Source organism: Scleropages formosus, chromosome 12 (assembly GCF_900964775.1).
Source record: "Scleropages formosus chromosome 12, fSclFor1.1, whole genome shotgun sequence".
Taxonomy (NCBI): domain Eukaryota; kingdom Metazoa; phylum Chordata; class Actinopteri; order Osteoglossiformes; family Osteoglossidae; genus Scleropages; species Scleropages formosus.
In genome coordinates, this window is record NC_041817.1 from 25527460 (window position 1) to 25545225 (window position 17766).

The following is a 17766-nucleotide window of genomic DNA, read 5'->3' on the forward strand; positions in this document are numbered from 1 at the left end:
TTATTGCATTACTTTTATTACCTGGGCAGAACCACTCGCGTGGCGCCCCCTGCTGGACACGTGTAAGCAGCACAGGACGTCCCGCCAGCACTGGCCCTAAATTATAGGGCAGGGAAGGTGAGACAAACTGAAGTGGATTAATCATCTTCCTCCAAGATTTACAGGGCTGAAATTCACACTGGACTCACATATTGCTCCTCCCGGTTTTGTTTTAGGTTGAATTTGAAGGAATTCCAACAATGCCGAGTGGCCTTATCACCGACGCAGTTTAATGCCTTCTTATTTTTATTTTGTTGGCTGCAAAATAACAACTGTTACAAACAAAGGGTTTTCAGTTATGTGAGGGTTGATGTCACCTTCTGAAATTCAAGAACAAACTTCTATGGAAGCAATTTATTTATTTTCTACAAAGCCATTAAGAGTCATTGTTTGCTCGTTCATGTAATACACACACACACACATTTTCAGAACCGCTTGTCCCATACGGGGTCACGGGGAACCGGAGCCTACCCGGTAACACAGAGCGTAAGGCCGGAGGGGGAGGGGACACACCCAGGACGGGACGCCAGTCCGCCACAAGGCACCCCAAGCAGGATTCGAACCCCAGACCCACCGGAGAGCAGGACTGCGGTCCAACCCACTGCGCCACCGCACCCCCCTCATGTAATACAGTTTACATTTATTTATTTAGAAAACGCTTCTCGGCAAAGCAACTTCCAACGAACTCTATGTAGTGTTATCAGCCCACACACCTTATTTACCACAGTGACTTACACTGCTAGGTACACTACCTTCACTGGGTCACTCATCCATACATCAGTGGAACACACAATGTCTCTCTGTCACTCACACGCTATTGGTGAACCTGAACAGCATGTATTTGGACTGTGGGAGGAAACCAGAGCACCCAGAGGAAACCCACACAGACACGGGGGAGAACATGCAAACTCCACACAGAATAAGTGGGGATCAAACCCCTGTCCTTTCGTACCACCCACGTGTTGTGAGACAGCAGTGCTACTTGCTGTGCCGCCCCTGAAGCACATATTGCACAATGGTAGTGTGTTGTTGTCCAGCTAGTACATGGTAAACACATGTTTACTGCATGTTCGCAGTGAAATGCTAATTATCCCTTAACGGTGTCACTCTGTGGCCCCTGACCAGGAGTGCTAACTTGTGCTTGTTAGTGACACGACTCAAAGGAAAGAGCCTTGATGGCTGAAGCTCACTCTTCACATTTCCCCACACTAGACTTTCAGGTGCTGATGGAGCAACGCATTCCAGTGGCGAACGATACTGAACTCTCACAGAGGACAGAATGTGGTGCTTATGAATGCATATTACTTCATTCACACGTTTCAGCCGAGTCCTGGCTCCAGGAGTTAACGCGCCCCATCTGCTTCATGGCTACCAAAAGGTCGTTAACCTGACCCCCCTCGGTTCTGCGCTATTGCAGAATCCCCGCCCCCAGCGGGGGGTGGGGGGGTGGCTATGCCCGACTGCAGTGCGGCGCATTGTACTGTGCACGGTGTATAGGGGTTGTGCTGGCATCGAGGGGTTGAATGCACAGTGTGAAGTGCTGGGGGCGCTGAGCTGCTGCAGATAAGCGCTGCTGTGACAGTGTTTGGGCTGTGGGAAAGGATATGGTTTTGATCCCCACATAGTCCATGTGGACTTCACATGGTCTCTGTGTTCACGCTGGTTTCCCCCCACAGTCCAAAAGCATGAGAGTTGCTGACTCTGATTTGCCTATAGTGGCAACAGATAGTAATTAGAGCAATCGCCTTCCCCCCAGAAGGACCCGGGTTCAAATCCCTGCTGTTGCTGTTGTACCCTATATCAAGGTACTTACCCTGAACTAAAATAGTAAAAAATACGCAGCTATATAAATTTGTAAATGACTTATAAGTGACTTAGTGTACAAACCTTACTTCGGGGACAGCTGGTACCATAGTGGTTAGGGCTGTTGCTTTTGGATCAAAAGGTCACAGGTTTGCTCCCCACCTCTGACTGTAGTACCCTTGTGCAAGATACTTACCTGAAGTTGCTCCAGTAAAAATTACTCACTGGTGTAAATGGGTAAAAAAATTATAAGCTTGTAATAACTGTAACATTAACATTGTAAGTCACTTTGGAAGAAAGCATCAGCGAAATGAATAAGTAGTGTATTTAGATGTGTGTTGCAGGGCTCTGATGTATAGATGGGAAAATTATTGTAGGGAGTTTATTGCAGTGTATCTTATACTGTAAGATAATAATAACCGTTGAATCTCCTTTGAGGAAAAGCATCGGCGAAATTAATAAATATAGGGATTTGTCTGAAGACACCGGACACTCTGAATGGCACCTAAAGACCAACGTGTTTGTAAAACCTTCTCTGTTATTTAATTCTTATGACAGATGTTCTTTCCTTCAAGGAGCCTCAAGATGAATTATAACTGTTCTGTTACAGAACATCTTAATTTTGATAGTAATGTTACATTTAGCAGGTGCCATAGTGCTTAGAGCCACTCCCTTCCAGAAACCCAGGTTCAAACCCTTCCTGTAGTAGCCTTGAGCAAGGTACTTACCATGAATTGGTACAGTAAAAATTACATGGCTGTATAAATCGGTAAATCGTGGTAAGGATCTTAGTGTACAAAACCCATACTGTAAATTTTCTTAGAGAAATGTGTCAGATGAATTAAAAGCTTTATAGACTTCATAAACAGCTGGATATTGGATAAAATCTTAACATTGGAAGTTGCACGAAATACAGTAGTTTAATGAATATTTATTTCTGACCACAAGCTGCAACATTTCAAAGATGTGGGGTGGAGATGCATCGTACAATATTTACGTAATATATGAAGCACCAGATTTTCAATTATCCAGTAAAACTGTTTATTATGAGGCAAAGTTTTCATTTATCTTCTCCAAAATTACTAATTGCTTCCCCCGATCCTACACGTAAATGAAAGCTATGCATAAATCCGTTTAAGAAAGCACAATCCTAAAAATAACCAACTTGCTGACAGATCAGCGTGGTTTTATTATGCACAGTTTCAGACTTTATTTTGATCTTCCAGTAGCACTGCTGTCTCGCAGCACCTGGGTGGTACGAGAGGACATGGGTTTGATCCCTGGTCAGTCTGTGTGGAGTTTGCATGTTCTCCCCGTGTCTGTGTGGGTTTCCTCTGGGTGCTCTGGTTTCCTCCCACACTCCAAAAACATGCTGCTCAGGTTTAGTGTGTGAGTGACAGAGAGAGTGTGTGTGTGTTCCACTGATGTATGGATGAGTAACCCGGTGTGAGTAGTGTATCTAGCAGTGTAAGTCACCGCGGTGAATAAGGTGTGTGGACTGACAACACTACATAGAGTTCATTGGAAGTCGCTTTGGTGAAAAGTGTCTGCTAAATAAATAAAAATCAGAATCAGATTAATTTGGCCAAGTATGCACATTCGTACAAGGAATTTTGCTTCGGTTACCAATGGCTCATATTGTAGACAAAAAACATAGATATACACATATATAAACGTACGTATACATACAGGGATTAATATTGGGGGGAGGCATAAATAACAGAGGATGGAATAAATAATGAGGGATCAAATAAATAATGAAGGAGGGAATAAGTAAGAGGGGAAAAGTATTGCACAAGAAATGGTATTGCACAGAAGATTTAAACACTACAACAGTCAGCTGTTCAAGGACATGTACAAATAAATGTAAAATGTCAATTTTACTGTGCTTTCTGAAAAATAGTAACTATTGCAAAAAGTTTCCATCTGGGCAAATTTTTGCTGGAGTGGTGGGATGTTGTGAGGTATGAGAACAAACTACCATACAAACAAGAATCTAACTGTCTGCAAAGTCTTTTGCAGACATTAATGGTCTGGTTGACGTTTCTCCGACAACATCTTATACACAATAATTGATCGAAGGGATTAAAATACCACGTGAACACCAGTCCATCCAGCCCGGGGTGAGTACATCTTCGCTCCATTATTCACAGTCAAGTGCTCGTTTGCCTTCACATGATGTGATCATTTAGTCAATAGCAGGGAGTGGTTGTTTGTGGCTTGATGAGAAGGAGCTCAGCCTCACACCTCACACTCCTCTTTCAGGTGCTGATGAGCCAGCGCATTTCAATGGACACCGATACGGAGGTCTCACAAAGGACAGATCGTGGTGATGAGGGACTTGCATTGTCCAACTGATGTGCTTCAATTGACGTGTTTCAGTTGAGTTCACGCTTCCCTTCCGATTTCCCTTGATCACTCTCTGATGATACCCTTTGTGCTCTTGATACTTTCTAATGATGCCCTTTAGCACCACACCTAACCCCCCCACCCCCATCCCCATCCCCATCCCCATCCCCACCCCCCGCAACGCACCGAAACTTCGGACGGGGACAGGAACAGGGCCGGCTATATTAGGCCGCGCTGCTGCGGCGAAGCGCACTGTACCAGGGGCTCCTCTCAGGTCTCAGTGCTTTTTACCCGAATCGATCGCTCGGCACACGGACAACGCATTCGGACACCTCGTACCCGAGTGGCAGCAAAAGGTTACAGAGCAAAAGCCATCCTGGTGAGTGCAAAGGTCGTATCGGTTTTCTGCTCCATTTACACCTGCAGATTTTTTTTTCTTTTTTTAAGAAAAGTTCAGAAACTGAATTTCTGCACTTTTATCTCTTCTGTTAAACTTATTTCTTCTGTTATAAAACTAATTTCAAGCTTGAACAATCAAAGCACTTTTACTTTTCTTTTTGTGATACCTTTTTCTATAAAATGATTTTTTTTATTTATTGCTTTTTGTGCATTTATAGCTGTGGTGCCTTAAATTGTGTCCCAACGGAGCATGTTAGTTAAATATTTTGTAAAAAAAAAAAAATCTGGTCCCTTGGTTTTCTGTTTGAAGCTCAGGCAAAACAGTTTTTCAAGTTTAATCTGTGAAATTTTCCCATGGGTATCTATAAATTATTATTATTATATTCATATCATTATTATTAATGATGTTGCCGTTACTTATTAACAAGGAAATGATTTTGCCTATAGGCCTATTGTATTTCAGTTTGTTCAATGTCAGGAAATACTACTAAACCTTACCAGTTTTCGGCTGAAATAGCGATTTTTTTAACTTTAGAAAAGTATGAAATTGATTTTTCTAAATGTAAATTCTCGGCTGTAAAATCTGGAGCAGTTAACTGAGAACTTCAAATATTGCTGTTTTTTTTTTTTAAGTTGTGAACTACATTTCCCGTGATCCTCCTTCCCTCTCCCGGGCCAGTTGGTGTCAAGGACGCATCACTACGCTAAGTACGCGGTGATGTCACGCAACGTATGTGATGGCGCGGTGACGTCGCTTCCGCTCCTCGGGTTCCCTGTGCAGTGGCGAAGCACGATGGCGGCGTGCCGGGGTTCTTCCAGATGGTTCTTCACCCGGGAGCAGCTGGAAAGCACGCCGTCGCGCCGCTGCGGAGTGGAGCCGGACAGGGAGCTCTCCTACCGGCAGCAGGCGGCCAACCTCATCCAGGACATGGGCCAGAGACTCAATGTGTATCCTTGGGAAAGAGACGCGGGGCCGGCCGGGAACAGCAGGGCGCGGGGGGGGGGGTAGGCCTCAGATTATACCGCTTACCGGTCTGAGCGGCTCGGCTCTCAGCAGGGCTGTGTGGCTTAAGGAGGCGTTTTCCCGGTGTTTTACACGAAGTGTGTAACAGAGAGAGGCTGTGTGCGCACGCGTGTGCTGCCGGGGGTCACCAGGGGGGCTGTGTGTGGGTAAGTTTAATTAAGAAGTTATTAAGATCGGTCAGTGAGTGACGGTCCCGACACAACGCCGGGGGGCCGGTCTGTGTGTGTGTGTGTGTGTGTGTGTGTGTGTGTGTGTGTGTTTTCGTTCAGTCAGTGGCCGGTCGGTCCGCAGAACCGGATTTAGACCAGCTGGACTCGACCTCCAGTCAGGGCTTTGATCATCGAAGGCGGTTCGAGCCGGTATTGAACCTAAGATTCTCGTAATGGGTTCGAGTGCCCTTTTTGTGGGCCTTAGACTCTTCACGACTGGGTCACAGGTTCTGATCAGTTTTTTTTTTTTTTTTTTTTTTTTTTTCCCTCAGATTAACTCTCCAATGGGTCCCGGTTCTGTGCTTGTTTCCCCACATTTGATCTTCCTCCATACTGGGTGTGTTACTGAAAGACCTCCAGGTCCAGTGGACCAACCCGCTGCAGTTGGGATGAGAACCTCTTGTTTGCCGCTCACTTACTGTCTCTTGCACTTTTCCTTAACCGCTTCCCCACAGGTCCCAGCTCACCATCAACACTGCAATTGTTTACATGCACAGATTTTATATGTATCATTCTTTCACCAAGTTCCACAGAAACGTAAGTATCTTTCTGTTACTTTGCGCTGTAGCAAAGTGTCTTTCGATCTTTACAGCATTTGGTCGAACTTGGACCGTATGGAACCGTTCTGGACTGTCCAGACTTTTGTGAGCGGAAACCAGGCCGGTCCCTTGTTATTTTTGGAGAAACTGGACCAGATGGGCGACGCAATGAGCTCCTTTTGTGTTGCCAAAAGAAAGTTTCCCATTTGCGTGTTGACTGTAAATCAACTGCTGCGTTCCTGCTAAACACAAACACTTCGCAGAAGAAAGCTGTTGTCCGCTTAGAATGTTTTACACATTATTTTTCTTATTTTGCAGATAATTTCTCCCACCGCTTTATTCCTGGCCGCAAAGGTTGAGGAACAACCACGGAAACTTGAACATGTCATTAAAGTGGCACATGCCTGCTTAAACCCCCAAGAAGCCCCACTGGACACAAAAAGCAATGTACGTAATGAAAGGGACAGCAGGTGGCGCGGTGGTTAGAACCATCACCCACCACTTGAACCTCCTGTTCTCTTCTTCCTGAGTTGATGCAGTACAAAATTACCTTGTGGTATTACTGGGTAAATGTTTATAGTTGGCTTACTGTACAAACCTCATTGCTGCCTTGCATAAAAACCGCAGACAATAGATGTTAATAAATTGATAAAAATAACCAAATGCTAAATGTTAAATAATAGTCAGCTTTGGAGCACCATTGCAGTGTTTTCCACTCATAACTAAATCGTACTTTGTCTGCTCTTACTGCAGACACTAACCTTCGCCGCACTGTGTATTTTCATTTGTTTCAGGAAGGTGGTTTAGACTCAGTGTTTTCGTAACGTTGCGATTGTGTGTTGGATTTCAGGCCTACCTCCAGCAAGCTCAGGAGCTGGTGATACTTGAAACCATAGTGTTACAGACATTAGGTGAGTGAAGCCCACACAAACTTGTTCTGGGATTTTGTGATGAACTGTCAGGCGAGCATTTTATCGAATAAAAATGTGCACACACACAGATTGCTCGTATGGGTTTGTCTGACTGTGGTTTTTAATGTATTTCATTTTAGGTTTTGAAATAACAATTGATCATCCACACACTGATGTTGTGAAATGTTCCCAGCTAGTACGAGGTAATCGCTTCTCCTTCATTATTTGTGCTCTCCTCACAGTCAACTGCTAATTTCTCTTTACAGGATGTAAGTCTACACCTCGTAGTGGGTAGTTGACGTGATTAGCCATGATTTCTCTTTAATCAGCCAAAACATTCATATGCAGAAACTTAAAACGCAATAGGAACAGTAGTGTCAAATCACTTTGTTTTTTTTACCTCTAAGTCAAGCTAAAAGCTACGTAATAGACATGCCTTGATTTATTTATAATATAGAGGTTGTTAAAAAAAAAAAAAAAAAAACAAATCACAAAACAAAATCAGTTACCTCAGTTATTTGCAGGTTAGGGTCAGTAAGTTTGATACAGCTTTAATAAAATATTTTCTAAGACCTAATTTAAATATTTTTTTTTTTTAGTAGTTTTGAGCTCATTAAAACTAAGTTGTCTGCAAACACCTCCAAATAGTATCGACTAATGTATCCCTTAAATATATGTGATTTTTGATGACCAGCAAAGAGAAACACCAGACAGGAACTCTAGGGAGTAGAAGTGTGTTGACTGAAGGCGCTTTCACACACTTACTGTTTGATTGCTTATCACTGCCCTCTAATGGCTGAATGTAAGAATGCAGGAAGTTTAAAGACAGGAAAATGTTTGCACCTTGATAGATTTTTAACTCGAACATTTGTAACGTGAGGAGCCAGCGTGCTGTGTCCTAGATGTTGCTATTACTGTGTGATCGATGTTGACAGTGTTGTTTCGCTTCATCTACAAGTCCCTCTCTCCGCATGCTAACACCTTCCTTTTCTCTCTCTTTTGCAGCGAGCAAGGATTTGGCACAGACTTCCTATTTCATGGCTACCAACAGGTTGTTATCCTGTCCCCCCTCTTTGTTGCACTGTGATGGCACACTATGCTTCCTTTACTGCAGGGTCACTTCCTGTGCCCAACGCCCTCGTTGCACCGGGAGCCCTGGGGAGCCCCTCGATCAGGGTGCGGCTGTACCGGGCCCGGCTGCAGTGCGGTGTATTGTGCGAGGGACTGTGTTGGCACTGAGGGGTGGAATGCACAGTGTGACGTGTAGTGGTGCTTCTTACCTCACTCACTCGGTACAGAGTGATATGTCTAACGACACTCGGTAGCCTAACAGCTAAAGATTACCGATGTAAGCTTAACCTAGAACTCGTCCTGGTGAGTACAAAGACCTTATCGGCTTCCTATTCCTTTTTTCCTTTTTCTTTTCTTTCTTCCTTCATTGGTCTTCTGTCCCTTTCTATCCTGTTTATTCTTTTTGCTTTTCTTTAGGGAGAATAGAAATTGATTTTCCATCAGATTAGCTGTTTTGTAATAGAAATTCTTACATTTGGTACTAAGTTCTGGAACAGCTAATTGAGAATTGATATTGATTTAGTCATGTTGTTTCCAGCTTTTTTAACCCATTAAGGACTTTGACTACACCACTGAAACCTTTTTGAAAGATGTTATATACATCCAGAGTTATTACTGACCCATTTTTAATTCACGCGTTATGTTTCCTTGCAAAAGGAACATATTAGTTCAAAATGTTTGTCCTTGTGAAAAAATAATTTGATTACTTGGTGTAGTACTGTTTGGGGCTAAGGCAGTACTGGTACACACATGGTCCTTAAAGGGTTGAGGTTTTTTCAAATGTGTGTTTCTGTTGGTATGGTTATCATATTTAATCTATTTTTCTTTGTGTATAATTAATTAGTAGGTGTAAATATTTCATTACACATGAATATTATGTTTTGGTGTTTCACCGTCGGTGTGCAATGTCTGGAAAGAGTTTTGCAATAAATTTGGGGAGTGTCTACAAATGACCTCCTGAAAAAGTGCAATCATATGAAATATTAAATTGTTTACATCTCTGGGTCTGATGCTTTATTGGGTGTGATAATGTGCTCTTGTATGGTGGCACCCTCTTAGTGCCATATTTTGGCTTTTGAGGGATTGCGATGTTTGAGAGGGCTTTGACCCAAACCCCTGGTAAGGAACCCCTCAAGTGAGAAAGCACTTCTTGGCAGTGGTGATGTCAGCTGTGTCCAGACATTGTACATTAGATCTGTGGCAAAGGGTTATCATCCAGTGCTCAGCATTGCTGGTCATTTTGGTGCTATGAATCTGCAGTGCAGAGTGAGTTGGGGGTAGAGCCACTTTACTCAGGGAATACCACTATAATTTTGTTGTATTGCACAGCAGTACAAATTCTTCGATCCAATTAGCTCTTTGATGTGCTGAGGTTAATTTGGAAATTAAACATGTTTGTTAAATGACATGAAATGTGTGGTGCCATGCACTGTATTTACTCGAATATAACGCACACTTCCCCCCAAAATTCAAATTTAAAAAAAATCAGGGTATGAGATACGTGGGAATTTTTGGAAACTAAAGTTTTTCAGGGAAAAATTAAATTTACGTTTACAGTTATATCCTCAGTGTTTGCTAAAATTGCTCACGTGTTCTTCCTGCGCAACACAGCAACCGTCTTTATGAAAACCTTAGACGTTCAAATAACTCGTCCTCCATTGCGGGTAACTTTACACATTTAGGTCCTCGGAATGCTTTTCTTGACTTGTTGGTGTTTTGCAAAGCAAGTTTCTGTTTATGCCAATATTGCACAGTAAACTCAGTTACTGTAGACTCACGCCCTGCCTCTTGATTGCATTTACATTTATTTATCAGACACTTTTCTCCAAAGCGACATCCAATGAACTCTATGTAGTGTTATCAGCCCAGACACCTTATTCACCGCGGTGACTTACACTGCTAGATACACTACTTACACTGGGTCGCTCATCCATACATCAGTGGAACACACTGCCTCCACCATTCACACACTATGGGAGAACCTGAAAAGCATGTCTTTGGAGCGTGTCTGCAAATTCCAAACAAACTGAGCGGTGATCGAACCCTCGTCCTCTAGCCCCACGCAGGCACTGTGAGACAACGACGCTAGTCGCTGTGCCACCATGCCACCCCCGATTCGGCTGCCATATTTTTCCGTGAAGTCAGTAACTTTGAGTTTAAAACCAGCACTGTAACTTGAACGTTTCTCCGTGTTTCAAGCAAAAATTACCAGTAGTTTACAAGATTTGAGATGCATTACAAACAATGCCTCACAAATTACTTATGGGAAGTGATGTGAAAGCGGAGCACGAAATGGACAATAATGGTCAGCCGCTACGCGTATGATTGGTGCCCTATTAACAAAACATCGCTCAACTCAACATAAATGCTGACTCTCTTTAAATGAATTCCAAAATATCTGAAACTGCCATAACATTATCTATTTCATACAGTTTTAAACTTTTTTTGTGTGTGAGGTATATGCAAAACTTTTTTTTTCCCTAAGATAAAATGAGGGTTGTGAGATATACGTGACAGTGAGTTATATTCGAGTAAATACAGTGCAGTTTCCCCCAAATTCTGAGCAGTCTGTCCTCCATCTTAATGAAAGTACCAGTTTACTAAATAAATAATTAGTAAAAAATAATAGTGGTAATAAACTGCATAGATGGTAACCCAGTGCTGCTTTTTGTTTGTGATAATTTAAAACTTAAACCATTTAAATGACAAGTTCTTAAAGTAGTGATTTATGCATAAGAGGGAAAAGGCTAAAGATGCCACAGGTCACTGTGGTGTCAGTGAAACATTAAGAATTTTTGTGATACCCCCTGGCGTAACCTCTGAGGTCTGACAATTCTCTTCTATCACTTCTCCTTTATTTGTGTACTCCCACCCCTCCCCACGCAGCCTGCATCTCACAACCTTCTGCCTGCAGTACAAGCCCACTGTTATAGCCTGCGTGTGCATCCACTTGGCTTGTAAATGGTCCAACTGGGAGATCCCAGTCTCCACCGATGGGAAGCACTGGTGGGAGTATGTGGACCCCACTGTCACACTGGAGCTGCTGGACGGTAAGTTGTTCCCCAGGTCCCTCCAGCGCGATGTCATCACCTCTCGTGTTTGCTTTGTGTGGTGTGTTGATGGCACAAGACTCTGTTTGGCCAGAGGGCGGTCACTTTGTCCTCCTGCTGTACTCGTCCCAACGCTGTTGGTCCGAAATGTTTTCCTCCTAAATGTCCATTTTTCCCCCTCTGTCCCAGAACTGACCCACGAGTTCCTGCAGATACTGGAGAAGACGCCGAGCAGACTGAAAAGGATCCGCAACTGGAGGGTGAGTGTGAGCATTAGCCCGGTTCGGAGCACGTCGTAGTGGGTGTTGATATGTAGCACCGGTGAAAAGTGTGACTTTTTGTTCACTACGCTTGTGGCGTTTGGGGAAATGGGGAGCCGTGTCTTTTGCAGCACTTCTCAGAGATGTTGGAAACCTGTGTGTAGCCTTGTGAGTCCTCTGTACACAGGTGTTGCTCACAACACTTTTTAGTGGTACTACAGTTGGTTAGACTCACATCTGTGTTCATGGTTTTTCAATGTCTGTGATCCAGTTTCCTAAATGATTTGTATCACTGTGTAACATGGACTCTGTTTCTTCAGTGTTAATTAATGGGCAATTAATCTGCTACTCAGATTTGCGTGATTGATGTGACAAAATGATTTTGGATGCATTTCCAGATGAACGATGTCCATGCCCCACCTCAACGGTGTCTTTATTTAATTACACTTTTCAAACTTTTCAAATCACATGTGCTCTAGAGTGGACAGGAGCGAATAGCTAGCTTTCAGAAACATATGAAAAGCACTGTTAATTGTTGATTCCTGGTTGCCCTACTTAGTGGTGACGCTTGGGGCAATTTTTGTGTTTTTAACTGAAATGAAGAGTCAAACGTGTTAATTTGCTTTGTCTGCCCCTCAGGCCACTCAGGCTGCCAAGAAGCCCAAGAATGATGGCCAAGCGTCGGAGAGCTCCTTCCTGGGACCCTCACTGATCCAAGATCGGTCCTTGGTGGACGGACTCCCAGGCCTCTCTGCCAACACTGCATTCCCAAAGGCCACCGCGTCATTTCCCGTCAGCCTGCCCTCGAACCCAGGTGGCGTGCTCTCTCTGGACAGCCTGGCTGGCATGCAGAGCTCCGCCTACACCTTCTCTGCTTCCAACAGCTGGCCGCAGGAGCAGGCTCGGCCTGACGTGTACTCCCTCAAACAGGATGGTCTCGTGCTGCCACAGGGGGTGCCCTTGCCTCTGAACGCCTCCCTGCAGCAGCGGTCTGACCGGGGTGCCGAGTTTCCCCCCGGAAAACACGAACACAAAGCCGGCAAGCAGCAACAGCAGCTGCTGCCGCCCCCTGTTTACACGCCCCCCACGCAGAAGTTGTCCCTGGACAAGTACCGGGAGAAACATGCGGCTGAGCTGGCAGGGCAGAGGCGGAGGCAGGAGGCGGGCCTGGATGCCGAGGGCCGCGATGGATTCGCCCACCCCACTCTAGCGGACCACCGAAAGCACGGACACTTGCAGCAGGTCCCCGGCTGCAGCTCCACCGGCGTCGACCGGCATGTGGTCGACAAGCGAGACAAGGCGGCCTCTCTGAAGCTGCGGCTTCCCGTCCCGCCGGCCGAAAAGGCGGTGCCCTGCCCGCCTGCCGTTGGGAAGGAGGAGCTCAAGATGAAAATTAGGGTGTCATCGGAGCGCCACAGCTCCTCGGACGAAAGTGCCAGTCGCGGCAAACATTCCAGCCCCTTAGTGAGCAAAGAGAAGCACCGGGAGCACAGCACCCACCGACACCACAAGCATCCCCAACCCCATCCGCTCAGCGGGAGCGGCCGGGGGGCCCTCGAGGGGTCCCTCCGGAGCCCGGTAGGTGTGAGTGGCGAGAGCGCGGGTTCCGGCTCGTCCCGGAAGAGGCCGCACCCCGAGGGCGCCTCCCACAACCACCACTCCAAAATGAGCAAAAGTTCGAAAAGCGCAGGTAGTGCCTCTCGTTGTTCCTCTGTACAGCAGTGTGTGTCCTCTGACGGCTCTGTTCTTAACCTACCCTTCCCCCCTCCTCCCCCTGTTGCCTACCAGGTGGGCTACGGACAGCTCAGCACCCTAGTGAAACTGGACAGGAGTCCGGTGGGGAGCCGCGGCCCTGAGGGCTCCGCCCATGGCCCCGGGGCAAACGGTCAGCACACGGACTACAAAGACACATTCGATATGCTCGATTCGCTCTTAAGTGCCCAGGGAATGAACTAGTGAAGGTGGGCGGAGCTGGGGGATAAAGCAGAACCGACACAGAGTAAAACGCCTCAAGTCTTGAGTTGAGAAGGGCCGAAAAAATGCTCGACGAGCTCATCCTTAGGCAGCATACGAGTCCTGCCTATTTCAATATCCATAACTGCTGCTTCATCCCCAATAGGGAAATATGATGTAAATGACATCACGTGAATAGTATTATAAATACTTTAAAGGCATGGAAGGTGCAATCTCACTATATACATATTTGTGTGTATATGTATAATTTAAGCAGTATTTCCACAACTGTAGATTTCCTGCAAGAAACTGAGGCTACATCCAAAATACCATGATCCTTTGCTCTGAAGTGGGCGGGATTGAACTCTTCACTTGAGAGAACGGGGGCACAGGAGTTACTTCTTGGAATGAGTGACTTTTTTTTTTTTTTTTTTTTTTTTAAATAAACTTTATACCGTATGTATGTACAATTTGCATGTTCCAATCACAAAGGGATAAACAGGAAACTGAACTTTACCGCAGTGGAGATACAATGTACATACATTTTTGTATGTTAAAGCTATACCATAAATACTCAGGTTCGGAGCTGCTCGGAAGTTTGGCAAAGGACGTGATGTATAAAAGACTCGGTGGAGGAGTCCGTCGTATAGGTGAGTTCCACACGCAGCATTCCAGCGGCGCATCTGCATGGCTGCCAGGAGGAGGCGCGCTACTCGTTCGAACTAGCCAGACCTTACCAGTTGATAACCTGTGTCAGAGGTCACACAATATCCACTTTTTTTTGACCTCCAAGACCTTAAGCTGGATGCCAAAGGCTGTGCCTCGAAAACTGAAAACGGACATTTCTAGACCTATAAATAAAGTTTACATAATATTTGCTGTGAAGTGCATTTAAAATCTATCTTGGCTTGATGCAGTAGCCTAGATCCTAGATACAGCGCTGTAAATTGATAATGGTTATGTGGGACTGTTGTGTATTCATACAGCAAAATCAATGATTGGGCAAAAGTTAAGTGAAGGTTTTGTGCTGGTTTGTTATAAAGCATTTTTAATTCTTAATGCAGATTGTTGTTCAGTCAGTCAGTCAGTCCTTGATTACTGTGTGCCGAGTTCACAAATGAAGCCAAGAAATGTGTTGCCTGTGTTGTGACATTACTCTTGAATGCAGGAGCATTACAGTGATTTTAAAAAAAAAAAAAACTAGCGCAAATGTTGACATCGTTTTACCCTTTAAATGATTTAAATAAACCCTAAAGTTACCACTACTGTTGCTTCTCTTGTGCGGCTTTGTTTTTTGACTCATTGTGCTCTTGATACATGCATTTTATGTGCATGTCTATACACACACACACACACACACAAACAAACAAATGACAAATACTAGGCCAAATCCAGTGCACTGTCTTCTGCACATACAGAAGAATCACTCTTATTGAAACAATATTCTGAACTGGTAACAAAGAAAATTATAGATGGTTTTGGTACCCTAAATGCTGTTTATTTCTTGAAAAAGTTACACAGAGACAATAATCATGTTGCCCAGTAGCCTAAAGATTCAGAATACACACTCCTCCAGTTACGAAACAAAATTAGTACCAACGTCTGTCATGACCTTCATAACTCCAGTTACTTTTGCCACTAAGTTAAAGTAAACAAAAGCATCGTAACAGACGTCCCCCAGTTTATTTACAGGTTCTGTACAAATCTCAGACAGCTATAATAAATATGAGAAGACTAATTTAGATGAGATACATTGAAATTCAAACTAAAATAAGTGATGATAAAAATACATGATCTCCATAAACTCCTACTGATTGTTGGATGATTTTTTTTTTCCATAAATGTCCAGAATTCCAATATTGTTACTGATCATCATAACTCAGGAAAGAGTGGAAATGAGGAAACTGTGGAAATGAGTCACTTTATTCTCCTCTTCTCTGCGATCGCTCTTTACTCCCATCTCTGAGCTCAAGTTCCAGAAAATGGGTAAGTGCGGAAAATACAACTACTGCAGAAGTTAAAAACCCGGAAAATGGCATTTGGCCGGTAGTTAGGAAAGCAGCCAGAGTAAATGTCATGATTATGGTGAGTCCCTCGAATACTACATATGGCCACGATTTCAGTGTTTTAAAGAGCTTCTGCTTTTACAGCGGTAATGGACGCTGCATTATGTGCTCGTGAAGAACGGGCGTACGGGTGTCTGCGCTAACGGTAGGGGCCCTTCCGGTTGTTTCCCTGAAAGCCTCGTGATGCCGTGACAGATGGGGCTCCAGGGTGGCGGGCCAGGTCTGCGGCGGACTGCCTCTCCCTCGCTCGCTGGGGGACGAACGGGTGCTTCAGCAGCTCCTCCGCCGACGGCCGCTCTTTCTGATCGCTGCAACACAAAGGGACGCCTCCGTGTCTTCGAGGCGCTACGGCACCGCTCGGCGACTTAAACGCTTCTTCCCCAAAGGTAACGTGCCACCGTTTCCCACTTCAGCTCACTGAGACGTTTCAGACCCCCCGTGGTGCGACCCACTGACTCCTGTTGACGCTCATTTACAAATTTATCTGCTACTTTTGTCCAAAGTGACTTACAGCAATCTACCAGCTTATACAGCAGGGTCATTTTTGCTGTATCCGTTCAGGGTTAGGCTAGGGATTCAAACCTGCAACCTTGGATTCTAAAGGTGGCAGCACCAACCACTGCCCCACCTTCACTGAAGCAGTGTTAAATGTGAGGAAATTTATTGATAGCTGCAGTACAGAGTCTGACTCACATTATTTCATTTAAGTGATGCTTTTTGCCAAAGTGACTTACAGTTTTAAGTTACTTGCAGTTATTTATACCGCTGGGTCATTTTTACTGGAACAATTTTGAACGTAAGAACCTTCGTCAAGGGTACTACAGCTGGAGATGAGACTCAAACCTGCAACCTTTTTGGGTCCAAAGGCAGCAGTTCTGACCACTACGCTACCAGCTATATATAGGACTCACCTCGTCAAACAGGACTGGACAAAGTTCTTGGCTTCCCCAGAGAACTCCTCCGGCAGGGTGGGCATTAGACCCCTCCTGGCTCCGATGTAGAAGAGAGCGGCCAGCTTGTCCATGTGGGCCAGGGGCGGCTTGCCCGTGGCCATTTCGAACACCGTGCACCCGATGCTCCAGATGTCCGACTTCCTCCCGTGTCCCGTCTCGTTGATCACTTCCGGGGCCATCCAGTAGGGGGTGCCGTGCACCGACTTCAGGAGGTCGCTGAGGTCGCTGCTGTACGTGAGTCGGCCGATGCGTCTGGCGCAGCCAAAGTCAATGAGCTTGATGACGCCGTCGGGCATCAGCATGATGTTGTTGCCCTTCAGGTCACGGTGGATGACCCTGTTCCGGTGCAGGTAGGCCACGCCCTCCAGGATCTGTCGCGTGTAGAGCGCCAGCACCTTCTCGGGCAGGGGGCCGAAGCGCTGCAAGATGCTCGTAATGGAGCCGCCGGGTACGTACTCCATGAAGATGCTGACCACCCCATCCTGCAGGGCAGTGCCCAGGAAACCCACGATGTTGTCGTGGCACAGGGTCTTCAGCAGGTCCACCTCCACCTGGAGGCGCTGGTACTCGCTCTCGGCGCTCGCCGGGTCACAGTCGTCCAAGGCCACCTGCTTCACAGCAATCAGCTGACCCTTGCTGGTTAGGCCACAGTAAACCTGGGCAGCACAATGGTTAAGAGCTGTTGTCAGAAGAAGAACACTTTTAGTTATTGTATTTTTCTTGTTTGTTCACTTCAAACTAATGTATATCAAAATTAAAACCAATTTAAAATTATTCAATATAAAAATAAATCATCTCCAGAACCTCCTGTTTATTTCTGTTCATGCTGTCTGATCCAACCCAGAAGAACTGATTGTCAGCTTCTCGCCACCTTCTTATCTACTTAATTAAGAATCAGTTATCTACATAATCAATAAAAGATTAATAATAGACGTCCCCAATTTATTTGTGGAGTAGGTTCTGTAAAAATCATGGGTATAGCTATAACAAAAAGAACACTTTGAAGAACTTCATTTCAACATTTCATTGGCTTCTTTTACACACTTGTATTTAATATCGATTTTTGACTAATTCATCGCATAAACATGTGCAACATTCCTCATCTTGTTTTTCCAGGAACACCAAGACAATGCGGAAGTG

At 45.0% G+C, this 17766-nt stretch overlaps 1 protein-coding gene across 3 annotated transcripts; it reads left to right on the top strand.

The window, feature by feature from the left end:
• Positions 1 to 5327: 5327 nt before the first annotated feature.
• Positions 5328 to 14872, top strand: LOC108930749 (cyclin-T2-like). 3 transcript variants are annotated; one of them, XM_029256900.1, is made up of 10 exons: positions 5328 to 5538; positions 6279 to 6360; positions 6681 to 6809; positions 7213 to 7273; positions 7414 to 7476; positions 8279 to 8324; positions 11231 to 11394; positions 11584 to 11654; positions 12294 to 13344; positions 13443 to 13602. In XM_029256900.1, exons 1-10 carry the CDS (start codon positions 5384 to 5386, stop codon positions 13508 to 13510), a joined length of 1890 nt encoding a protein of 629 aa, XP_029112733.1. In that variant the 5' UTR covers positions 5328 to 5383; the 3' UTR covers positions 13511 to 13602. The 3 variants fall into 3 exon arrangements, with proteins under 3 accessions (XP_029112733.1, XP_029112732.1, XP_018601671.1); XM_029256899.1 differs by having other exon boundaries at positions 12294 to 14872; XM_018746155.2 differs by lacking the exons at positions 11584 to 11654; positions 12294 to 13344; positions 13443 to 13602 and having other exon boundaries at positions 8279 to 8647; positions 11231 to 11307.
• The last annotated feature ends 2894 nt before the right edge of the window (positions 14873 to 17766 follow it).

Excerpts from the sequence above, each read along its gene's own strand:
- LOC108930749 (XM_029256899.1), top strand. The coding sequence starts at position 5,384 with ATGGCGGCGTGCCGGGGTTCTTCCAGATGGTTCTTCACCCGGGAGCAG. Across the intron at positions 5,539-6,278 it reads ATGGGCCAGAGACTCAATGT|GTCCCAGCTCACCATCAACA; the intron begins GTATCCTTGGGA and ends GCTTCCCCACAG. Across the intron at positions 6,810-7,212 it reads CACTGGACACAAAAAGCAAT|GCCTACCTCCAGCAAGCTCA; the intron begins GTACGTAATGAA and ends GTTGGATTTCAG.